The following is a 12,242-nucleotide window of genomic DNA, read 5'->3' on the forward strand; positions in this document are numbered from 1 at the left end:
TTCCTATTTCCTGGAGCACACACAAAGGATCCCTGTACAGCAGTAGGCCCCAACCTTTTTGGCAGCAGGGACTACTTTTTCACAGATGGACGGATGTGGGATGGGGGTATGTCTGCCTGTTGCTCACTTCCTGCTGTGCAGTCCTATTCGTAACAAGTTGGGGACCCCTGTGGTATAGGATAAGATAGGACAGACTCATTAATATTTACACAGCAGCAGGCAGGGCCATGAACACACAAAATGGCAACAGCTATAGCCAGGACAGACCTGACTGCAACTGCTTCTTTGCAAGGTGCTCCTATGATCTCATTAAGCTTTGATTCTAGGTATCAGCATTTCCAGTTTATATGTTCAACTTGCCATAAGAGGATTCTTCCAGAACAGTCGTATGTTTCTGTGCTGCTGCTGCTGTTTTCTAGTTTAATCTCAATCCCGCACAGCGTGTGGGATCTTAGTTTCCTGCCGAGGGACTGAACCCACGCCCCCTGCAATGGAAGCATGGAATCTTAACCACTGGACCCCAGAAAAGTCCCCATGATGCTGTGTTGACTGTTAAAGATTAACTCTAACAGGAGAATAAGAATAACTTTTTCAGTTTTTTTATTTCTTGACTCATTTTTCTCAGGATTCAGAAAAACATGCATTTCCCAAGAAATGTTGGAAAGGAATTCCTGCATGAAAATACTTTTTGGTCTTTTATCAAGTCCTAAGATTGGAAGTTCCCTAGTTCTGTAAATGAGAAAACCAAACTGGTCTCTTGACCTCTAGGTCACAGGTCCTGGGTCCTGTACAACCACTGCCTGATGGCAGTGAGAGCAAGTACACGCAACATAAGGTCAAATAAATGAAAGCAGCTATTGTCAAGCAGCAGATCACCACCTACTGCTACATGCTTTGCCCCATATGTTACAGTGTGTATCAACTGCATTAAAGGGTAAAGCAAACTAGTGAGATTTCACCAACTCTAAGAAATTTGAATACAGGACTTTTCTTACTCCTACCAGAAGGTGTCAACAAGTTTTCACACAACTGGCTGTCAATGATAATCATTTTAAGATACCATTAAATGTGTGGATCACAACAAACTGGAAAATTCTTAAAGAAATGGGAATACCAGATCACGTTACCTGTCTCCTGAGAAACCTGTATGCAGGTCAGGAAGCAACAGTTAAAACCAGACATGGAACAACAGACTGGTTCCAATTAGGAAAAGGAGTACATCAAGGCTGTATATTGTCACCCTGCTAATTTAATTTATATGCAGAGTAAATCATGAGAAACGCTGGGCTGGATGAAGCACAAGCTGGAATCAAAACTGCTGGGAGAAATATCAATAACCTCAGATATGCAGGTGACACCACCCTTATGGCAGAAAGTGAAGAAGAACTAAAGAGCCTCTTGATGAAATGAAAGAGGAGAGCAAAAAAATTGGCTTAAAACTCAACATTCAGAAAACTAAGATCATGGCATCCGGTCCCATCACTTCATGGCAAATAGATGGGGAATCAGTGGAAACAGTGACAGACTTTATTTTGGGGGGCTCCAAAATCACTGCAGATGGTGACTGCAGCCATGAAATTAAAAGACACTTGTTCCTTTGAAGAAAAGCTATGACCAATGTAGACAGCATATTAAAAAGCAGAGACAAATTACTTTACTGACAAAGGTCCATCTAGTCAAAGCTTCGTGTGTCCAGGTAGAGTGGATCAGGGAGGGGAATCACAAATGTTTAGATTTGGTCAAGTTTCCTTTCCTTTGGCTAGTGACTAATCAGATGAACTCTAAGAAAGGTTCTCCTTATTGATAAATAGAGACATATAAAATGATATAATGTTCCACTAAACCCAGAACATTATTCTGATTCCGTATGAAGTTTGGAACTGCAGCAACCACCTTGCCATCCTGAGGGGAGCAAAGTTAACTTGCTTAGAATTGCAGAGCAAAAGAAAGGGGAATGGAGGTGGTTGGAGAAAACAGGTTCTTGATGACACAGACTCTCACTGAAAGTGAGTAAAAGACTCTTTGTGACCCCATGGGCTATAGCTCATCAGGTTCCCCTGTCCATGGGATTTCCCAGGCAAGAATACTGGAGTGAGTTGCCATTCCCTTCTCTAGGAGATCTTCCCGACCCATGGATCAAACCGAGGTCTCCCACATTGCAGGCAGATTCTTTACCATCTAAGCCACCAGGGAAGCTCTGATGACATTAAACAGCTAAATTTTCCAGCCTTGATACTGTCCGACCAGAGTTAGGTGAGACTTCCTGTTAATACAAGACAGTAAATCTTCCTACTGCTTATACCGTAGGAAGCAAGTTACACTGGGGTTTTGCAACTTACATGAGAAGAAACTGGTCTACCTATAGACTTCTGTAGGGTATCAACTGGGAGGGACAAGACTTGGAACGTGGGCATTAACCAGGAGATTATACAAGGTTGTCCCATATGATCCCAGTTAGAAAGGAAAAGGCCTGTTGATGACTGTCATGTCTAAGAAATGTCACGTTTTATTGACCCTCAGTAACATTTAAAAGACTGCTTTAGCTGTCCCAAATTCCCAGCTAGTAACAAAAAGAATGCCTTATTTAAAGTTTCTTCAAACAGCTTGGCAGTAGGGAGGAGAAAGAGGAGGAGAGAGACACCAATTTACAGTGACGCGGCACAGAGAATGTTCTTCTAGGCATTCTGCTCAAGAACAAAGAGCCCTGTTTTTCCTAAGCACAGACACAAGACTACCTCACTCAACTTTTCACCAAGGCTTACTGGTGTGAAAAATAAAGGTTTCTTGAAAACTGGCTCCTGCTGCTGACAGAATAATACCCACCGCAGTAAGGAAGGCCCCATTCTTCTCTCATAAAGCAAAATCCAAAAGGCACAGAGCTCCTTCAGTCTGCCTAATCCCCTCCTCCAGTCTCCTCACCGCCTAGCCTGGGACTCCAGTGGTAAATGAACTGTTCACCAGCAACCTGCAATGGTAGCTTTTCTTGGCACTACTGATTTGCATGTTTACAGCAACTTTTCTTATTGAGTTCTAGGTGCTCTGCATCACCGCAACCCTCCTTACATAAGAAGAGTGAGTTCCTGAGTGGCACTGACAGCACTGAATCTCAGCTTCAGGGACCTGAAAGTGCATGTGTTCCCAGTCGCTCAGGTGTGTCTGACTCTTTTTTGACGACGGACTGTAACCGACAGGCTCCTCTGTCCGTGGAATTTTTTCCAGGCAAGAATACTGGAGTGGGTTGCCATTTCCTTCTCTGAGGGAATCTTCCCACCCCAGGGATCAAACCCGAATCCTGTACCTCCTGCACTGCAGGTGGATTCTCTACTTCTGAGCCACCAGGATGAAAGTGCATAGGCGATTCTAAATGTGGCCAAGCAAATGACTTGCTCCAGTTTAGGATAGGCTGTTAACAATCACCTTTAAAAAAAGAAATGAAATGAAGCTAATGTCAAAACTTATGGGGTTTTTTGGGGCTGGCTAGCTATTTATATAGAAAAATTGAGAAATGTGAAATTATGAGATGAAGGCTGAAATTTAAAAGTGCAAGTCATCTCTCACTGAGTTTCACTTAACAGGCTTCTTACCAGTCTTTCTGTCCCAAATTCCACACCCCATTCCCAGTCTCCAGCACAACCAGAGTAGGAATTTTAAAACATAATTTTATTATCTCACTTCTTGCTTAGATCCCATTCAAAAGACAAAGTCCAGATTCTAGCTAGACACACAGTGTAACTCTTCATGATCTGACCTCTGCCTCCACTCTGGTCTGGTTTCATCTTTCACCAGTCTTCACCTAACTCATACTAATTCATACTCATCCCTAAGGATGATCTTTCCAAAGACTAGTAGAGAGGTGACAGTTAAGAGCACTGGCTCTGTGACTAAGTAAGGTAAGTTACATCGTTAGGCCTCAGCCTAGTCACCTGTAAGATCAAGATAATAAAAGTAACCACCATGTAGGTTTGCACTGACATCCCCATGAGGGCTTGGAAATACTATCTATTGTTTTTATTATTACATACCTGTTAGTTGTTGTTTAGTTGCTAAGTCGTGTCTGACTCTTTCGACTTCATAGACTGCAGCCCCCAAGGCTCCTATTTCCATGGGATTTTCCAGGCAAGAATACTGGAGTGGGTTGCTATTTCCTTCTCCAGGGGATCTTCCCAATCCAGCAACTGAACCCGCATCTCCCGCACTTGCAGGTGGATTTCTTACCACTGAGCCACGAGGGAAGCCCACGTATTAGCTGAGTCCCTATATATGCTATTGTGGCACTGATCGTTCCATACTATAATTGGCCGTTAACTAGTCTCTCAACACCTGACCGGGGGTTTTCAACTACTCTCTCTGCTCCCCTCCACCACCACATACCCAGCACCCCTGAGATGCGGGATGTGTAACTATAACCCACTCCCATGTATAAGTATAACCCACTCTGGCAAGTGATTCTTAAAACTGTCACCCCTGGTTCAAGTTTTCACCTCAATCAGTGGTTCTCAACTGGGGAAGATTCTGCCTCCCAGGGGACAGTGGCAATGTCTGGAGACCTTGTTTGGCTGCTGGAATTTAGGGGAGGTACTACTGGCACCTAGTGGTTAAAAGCCAAGAAAACTGCTAAAGAGACTACAGGCAAATGGCAGGCCCCGAATACAAAGAATCACCTATCTCAAAATGTCAATGGCATCAAGGCAGAGAAACCGTGAACTCAGCAGTAGGTTCAGGAATTACTTTATCACCAGCATCAAAACAATGCCAGACAAATTAGAAGCATTTCACAAATGCTGCATAAACAGAAGCCTATAATTAAAGCATATTCTGTTAACAATTTAAGTCATCACAATTTATAACCAGTATGTATAAACACATGGAAACTAGCTAATCCCTACTGGCAAATCACTATAGGTCCTTTCTATAAAGATCAACATAATATATTTTTCCTATTGTTTTCAAATCAACACTTCACTCTAAAAATCCTTTCTATTTAATCTCTTCTACTGAAATAATGCTGCCTACCACAGGAGCACCAAGATAGAAGACAAAATGATTAGTGTTCTTTAAAGCTGAAAAACTTGAAAATGCTAACACCCACACTCCCTCTCACAGGGCAGTCAGAGGTAGATGCCGGCACCTTTCATCACATGCTTTGAGCTACAATTCATCAATCATTGAAATTCAAATGAATGCAGAGGTTGTACATGGCAGTTTCACAGAGAAATGAAAAAAATTCCAATGTCAAATATCATTAATAAAGTTGACATGCTTTTCTGCTCACATATAAAGGACAAGCAAGGGCAACGCACACAGCCTTGTTGCAAGCACCATCTGTTAACTCAAAATTACAAAGTCTTCTATGCTTTAAGATAAAGAATAATGAATCTGGAAGAAGTTGTAGACAAATATTAGAAATGTAACTGAGAATGAACTGGCAGAGCAGAAGTCAATAAAGCATTTTTCAGGTGCTTAAAGTTTGCAATTCTTCTAAAAGAGCAAAGCAACCTACAAACATTTACCAAGACTGACTTAAAAAGACAAAGCATGTTTTTCCCATAAGACACAGAATATATCCAATGTCATCTTTCATATCTAGAAAAACTTCAATGCCTCCTCATGTAGGTAGCATAACACATTTCATGAATGAGCAAACAAAGTATCTGCAGATATTCCCCTCGAAACTGCCCCTTCTAGTAAGATATATCCTTTTATGTAGTCAACTACTTTGCCTTCCCCTGTAATTAATGCCCTAGTGAATCAAACTCAGTGGCACAATGAATGCTATTTTCAGATGAAGCATGTCAAATAGTAGGTAACACCTCAGTAACTGTTTCATTAAACCAACCACTCCGCACCAGCACCAAAGAGACGAGTATTCCGCTTCCCGCCAGTTATGACTTTTTCATGCCTTACCGTCCTCTGGGGCAGCAGAAGCTCCTTCAGGTAGAACAGGCTGTAGCTCCCCAGTTTCCGAGTTATTTTCCGAATCAGTCATTTGCATTCCTTCCAGACGACTTCCTGTAGCATTAGTCCTCAAAGAGGGAGAAATGACCTTATATTTTGGTATAACCTGTCAGTGATATGATAATCTAGATTTCCTTCCTTCTGAGCAAACTAATAGGGTATGGAGCATCGGGGTTTAATACTAAATTTCAAATTTTACTTTTAAAAGATTCACTTACAATGAAAGGTTATAAAGTGGTAGCTTGCATCAATGTCAATATCCTGGCTGAGACAATATATCAGCATTTTGCAAAATGTTATCATTAGGGGAAACAATGTAAGGTACACAGGCTCTCTCTATCCTTTCTTGTAATTGCATGTGAATCTACAATTATCTCAAGAATTCCTAAAAATAAATAGAAATGGAAGTCCTTAATAATATGTCCTTACCAACACAGACATAGAGAACAGACTTATGGACATGGCTGGCAGGGGAGGAGGGAAAGGGTGGGATGATGGAGGAAGTAACATGGAAACAAACATAACCACATACAAGAGACAGCCAAGGGGAATCTGTATGACTCGGGGAACTCAAACAGGCTCAGTAACAACCTAGGTGGATGGGATGGGGAGAGAGGTGGGAGGGATGGTGTAGTGGGAGGGGGCATGGGTAAACCTATGGCTGATTTATGTTGATGCTTGGTAGAAACCAACACAATACTATAAAGCAATTATCCTTCATTTAAAAATAAATAAAATACTAATAGTAACATGTTCTCACCAATATGGAAAGACTTTTAAGGTATACTGAATGAGAAAATAAGGTGTACCAGTTTTATTAGGAAAAAAAACTATACGGCCATAGTTATTTAAATATGCATGAAAACTGAGAAGACACAGCATATATAAAAAATTAAGAACAGCAGGAATGTGTGTGGGCAGGGGGCTGGAAAACAAAGCAGATGGGAGAAAGATGGGGAAACTTAATATTCTTTTTTTAACTTCCATTTTGAACCATTTATTATTAGTATTTAAAATTTTTGCTTATGCTACCTTAAATCAGGCAAGGAAAAAAAGACACAAGCTAGAAAACATCACATGAGCCAGGCTGGCAGTATAATTAACCATAAAATGAGGGGGGTTACGGCTATGAGCTTTACACGATTATAAAGGATTTTACAGTCTACAAAAACTATACATTCGTACACATTTAATCTTTATGACTAAAGGCAGATATAAACCTCTGTAACAAAATATAAAAGCTAGTTACAGCTTTCATCTTAAAAGGAACCTGTGTAAAACCAGACTAGGAAATGGGAAGGACAAGACAATCTCCAGTGATTGTCACATTTCCCTGCTTAAACCTGAGCCAAAGCAGAAAGCAAAGCCACCAGTTGTCCTTTTAGATTTGGTAATTATTCAGATCTAAAAACTCGATGAAATAAAGTAAATTTAAGGGATATTAATCTTTCTCTAAATTTAATTCAAAGTTCTTTTCAAAGTCTCCAAGGTAAAACTATTCCATTGTTTAAAATTAGAAATGATATTTAACAGCCATAAAATAGATGAGCAGATGGATATTAAAGGCTCATCTGCATATTCACAGACAATACACCCCACATTCACTCTCTTAGGCTGATGGAAGTTTAACTGATGTGACTGGGATTTGAGTTCATGTTTCCTGGGAGAGAAATAAAGGTACTAATGACCATGTATATAAACCTTTTCAGGAAATTCCAACTATGTATTTTGAGGGTACTTTCATAAAAGGAAAAAAGGATGAGATGAAAGCAGAAAAGCAGTGGTAAAATTAAATTGCCAGAAGGTCTCTGTTCCACACAAAATTCCTATAAAGACCTATGGGCCACAATAAAGTCCAGCACAAAGGAGTTTGAAAAGCCTGGGACAGATGGGGAAAAAAGCTGACTCAAAACCCCACACAAGGATCACACAAGGATACATTATTATCCTAACTTCAGTGAAAATGAGCTCTAACTTACCCAAACTGAACTTCTGCTACTATCTCATTCAGTTAAAGAAAAAAGGAAGGTCTCTGATACTTTAAAAGTTCCTTTTTAATACAATAAACAAATAATCTGCTAAAAAATTAACAAAGTAGAAATTTATTTTGTTTATTACATTGTAGATAAGTGCCAACCAAAGCTACTAGCTATTATTCTATTATATAAACAAAAGAACTTCATTTACCCCAAGGTGACCATTTTTCTTCTTTTTTCAACAACAGGTACGCCATTGAAAACTGCAACCACGACAGCATCTGAATCCAAAGCTTGACACTGCCGATCTTCAGATTTCGGCAGAATGTCACTGATACTGACATGGGTCAAGGCTCGGGGAGAACTGTGCCTGCTCCCAGACTGAGAGCTTCCCGGGGAGACTACAAAAAAGGAAGGGTATATTCAGAAGGAAGGCAAACAAAAAAGGTTCTCTCTCTGGTTTCCACTTATGGTTATGTTAGTCGCTAAGTTGTGTCTGACAATTTGCGACCCCACTGACTGTAGCCCACCAGGATCCTCTGTCCATGGGATTCTCCAGGCAAGAGTACTGGAGTGGATTGCCATTTCTTTCTCCAGGGGATCTTCCCAACCCAGGGATCAAACCCTGGTGTCCCACACTGCAGTTTCCACTCAGGAGATCTCATTATATGTACATTTTTAAACTGCAGGAGAACTCAAAAACAACTTTTTGATGCCAGGTATTTAAATCTCAGGAGTCCAGAACATGAAGCCTGACGGTCGCACTTTCTTACTGATGGTCTGTTCTGTCACGCGATCAAGGGGTTTTCAACCTGAGTTCCAGCATTTGGTGCCTTTAAAGCAGCTATACCATAAGGTCAGTTTCAACAGACATCTATCTACCAAAATTACATTTTGAACTCTCCAAACTCACCTTCAGCTAGAGTCTGACAGTCCCCCTTTGAACGGCTATTTTCCCCAGAGTCTATTGCTCTTCGAAGAGACAGACTACCTGCTACACTGGACCGAGCGGGCTTGGGTGAATGACTCTTCTTATTTGTGGCTGCAAAGACATTTTAAAACATTTCTGATTATGATAAAATGGCACAAAACTTACTACCTAGGCAACCAGAGAAAGGTTTTATCTTACCATATATGGAAGGAATTCCCATCTACTGTGTCCAAAAATAAACAGAACACTCTGGTCCCAATTGGTTTATTTGGGGTTTTATGCCAAAAACATTCCTATTTCATTGCTTGTGTTCTTACAAAAGTAGAAAATTATCAGTGAACTCCAAAAGAAAAATCATACCAGACACAAACTCCAATCTCAATTCAATTAAACCAAGTACCAAGAACAAAACAATAACCACCAAAACACTTGGAAACTATAAAACATTATTGGGTTAAAAATAAATCAATGCTGAATTAGAAATAAACCACAATTATAATACACTAAGATGTCTGTGGCTAAAATAGTAATTAGAGGAAAATGTATAAAATTAAAAAAAAAAAAAACCAAACCTGAAACGAAAGGACCAAACATGCATAGACTCAAGAAGATGGAAAAATAATAAAAAGAAATAAGAAAGCAGGAGAGATGCATTAAAAGGTAATGAACAGGTTCAATAAGGTAGCAGGATATAAGATCAATAACCAACTGACTTTTTACACAGCAGTAAATAATCTGAGAACAAAATTAAGAAAACAATTCCATTAACAGCATCAAATAGAATAAAATACTTAGGGAAAATTTTAACAAAGAAATGTAAGACCCGAACACGGAAAACTATCACACATTGTTGAAATAAAGAAAAGAGGGAAAATACTGTGTTCATTAACTGCAAGACTCAATACTGCTAACACAGCATTATTCCCAAACTTGGTCTACAACACAGATTCAACACAATCCCTATAAAAATTTCAGCTGTCTTTTCATTGTTGATGTTGTGAATATTGACAAGCTGATCCTAAAATTCATAGAAAAATGAAAAAGATTCAGAATACTTCAAAGCAATCTTGAATTGAGGACTCACTTGTAGGATTTCACAACTCTGCTGTAAAACTACAGTATTCAATACTGTGGTAAAGGAAAAAAAAAAAACATCAATGGAACAGAATTCAGAGTTCAGAAAAAAAACCTTATATTTATGGTCAAAAATTAATATAATTAATTTCTGACAAGGAAACCAAGATAATCCAGCTGGACAAAGGGAAAAAAGATGGACAAAAACAAGCGCTGCTAAGAATACGGTGAGACTGGAATCTTTATACGCGGCGGAAGAATGTAAAATGGTGCAGCTGCTGTGAAAACTGTATGCTCCTGCTGTGCCGTGCTCAGTCATATCTGACTACTTGCGATCCTATAGCCCACCAGGGTCCTTTGTCCATGGGATTTCCCAGGCAAGAATACTGGAGTGGGTTGCCATTTCTTCCTCCAGGCGATCTTCCCAACCCAGGGATCAAACCCGAGTCTCCTGTGTTGCAGGAGGATTCTTTACCACTGAGTCATCAGAAAAGCCCACAAAACAGTAAGGCCATGCCTCAAAAAATTAAACTTAGTTCTCATATAATCCAGCAATTCCATTCCTAAGCATATACTTAAGGTGAATAAAAACATAGATTCACACAAAAAAACATACATGAATAGTCACAGCATCATAATTTATTACAGCCAAAAAAATAGAAATAAAAAATCAAAGTCCTCATCAACTGAAGAGTAGATCAAACAAAAAGTGGTACCCACAAACAATGAGGTATCATTCAGCCTTAAAACAAAATGAAAAAAGACATGTTACAACATGGATGGCCCTTGAAAATATTATGCTAAGTCAGAGAAGTCAGATACAAAAGACTTGATGTTGTGTGACTCCATTTATATGAAAAGTCCAGAAGAAGCAAATCCATACAGACAAAATAGATAAGCAATTACCAGGATATAAGGGGAAGGGGAAGATGGGAAGTAAGGGTTCCTGAGTATGGAGTTTACGGGGAGAGTAAATGCAGCTCTTTGCCCCTTTCCTGTCTGCCCATCTATTGTCCTCTAACCTTCAAAGAACCTAATTATAGGAATGAGATCATGAGGCAATTTAATCCAACTTCTGACTCTTCCTCTCCTGAATGCACACCTTGCCTTGCTGATTCTTTTCTTAGATAAAAAGAAGAATGAAGAATTAAGCAGTTGAAAAAACTGACTAGCTCTCTACTTCCAATCCCTGGAGGAGGGCAAGGGCAGTATTCCTACCTGGAGAATCCTCATGGACAGAGGAGCCTGGCGGGCTATAGTCCATGGGGTAGCAAAGAGTCAACTGAGCAACTAAAGCAAGCTACTTCCAATGGCGCCCCCAAGCAATCCTTGATCACTTGGGCAAGATAACTGATAAATCTGAAGGGAGAGGCACCCAATCTGCATGCTGTCAGAACGATGCAGAACCCAACCTCTTGCCTCAATTCACTGAGATTCTCCTCCCAACACCCACATTTTTCCCTTTAAAAAAACTGTCACAGCTGAGCACATGCCTTGGGCTTGGGCTTTGGACACAAGTCTACCAATTCCTCAAACTGCTGGCTTTCCTGATTAAAGCCATCTTTTCTTTCTACTGACATTTGCTTCTCAAATTATTGGCTTTTAAGCAGTGAGCAGCCAAACCTAAGTTCAATAATAAGAGGAATGATAAAAATGTCCTAGACTTGGATAATGGTGAATGTCACAAAACCCTGTAATAAAAAACTGATGAACTGTACATTTTGGGGGGAAAAAAAAACATGCTGTGAGAAAAAATTATGACCAATTTCTTCACTGCAAAGTAAACATGTACTACTGGTTAAGGAAAGAAAATGAAGAGATGCATTAACAGAAGTGAAGGCAGGAATTAACATAATAAAAAGACAGACACCACTCTTATGGCAGAAAGCGAAGAGGAACTAAAGAGCCTCTTGCTGAAAGTCAAAGAGGAGAGTGAAAAAGTTGGCTTAAAACTCAACATTCAAATCACTAAGATCATGGCATCTGATCTCATCACTTCCTGGCAAGTAGGTGGGGAAACAACGGAAACAGTGACAGACTTTATTTTCCTGGGCTCCAAAATCACTGCAGATGGTGACTGCAGCCATGAAATTAAAAGACATTTGCTCCTTGGAACAAAGTTATGACCAACCTAGAGAGCATATTAAAAAGCAGAAACATTACTTTTCCGACTAAGGTCCGTCTAGTCACAGTAATGGGGTTTTTCCAGAAGTCATGTCTGGACCTGAGAGTTGGATCATAAAGAAGGCTGAGTGCCAAAAAATTGATGCTTTTGATCTGTGGTGTTGGAGAAGACTCTTGAGAGT

At 39.9% G+C, this 12,242-nt stretch overlaps 1 protein-coding gene across 6 annotated transcripts in view; it reads right to left on the reverse strand.

Annotated features, from left to right (window-relative positions):
* TRIM37 (tripartite motif containing 37) overlaps window positions 1–12,242 on the reverse strand; it is a 151,462-nt gene that overhangs the window by 19,507 nt on the left and 119,713 nt on the right. For all 6 annotated transcript variants that reach the window (XM_024980481.2, XM_005219934.4, XM_024980480.1 and 3 more), the window contains 3 exon segments: window positions 8,845–8,973; window positions 8,143–8,332; window positions 5,905–6,023 (listed from right to left, as the gene is read on the reverse strand). In XM_024980481.2, the coding sequence (XP_024836249.1) occupies window positions 5,905–6,023; window positions 8,143–8,332; window positions 8,845–8,973 (438 nt within the window).

Source organism: Bos taurus, chromosome 19 (genome assembly GCF_002263795.3).
Source record: "Bos taurus isolate L1 Dominette 01449 registration number 42190680 breed Hereford chromosome 19, ARS-UCD2.0, whole genome shotgun sequence".
In the NCBI taxonomy this organism is placed as follows: Eukaryota; Metazoa; Chordata; class Mammalia; order Artiodactyla; family Bovidae; genus Bos; species Bos taurus.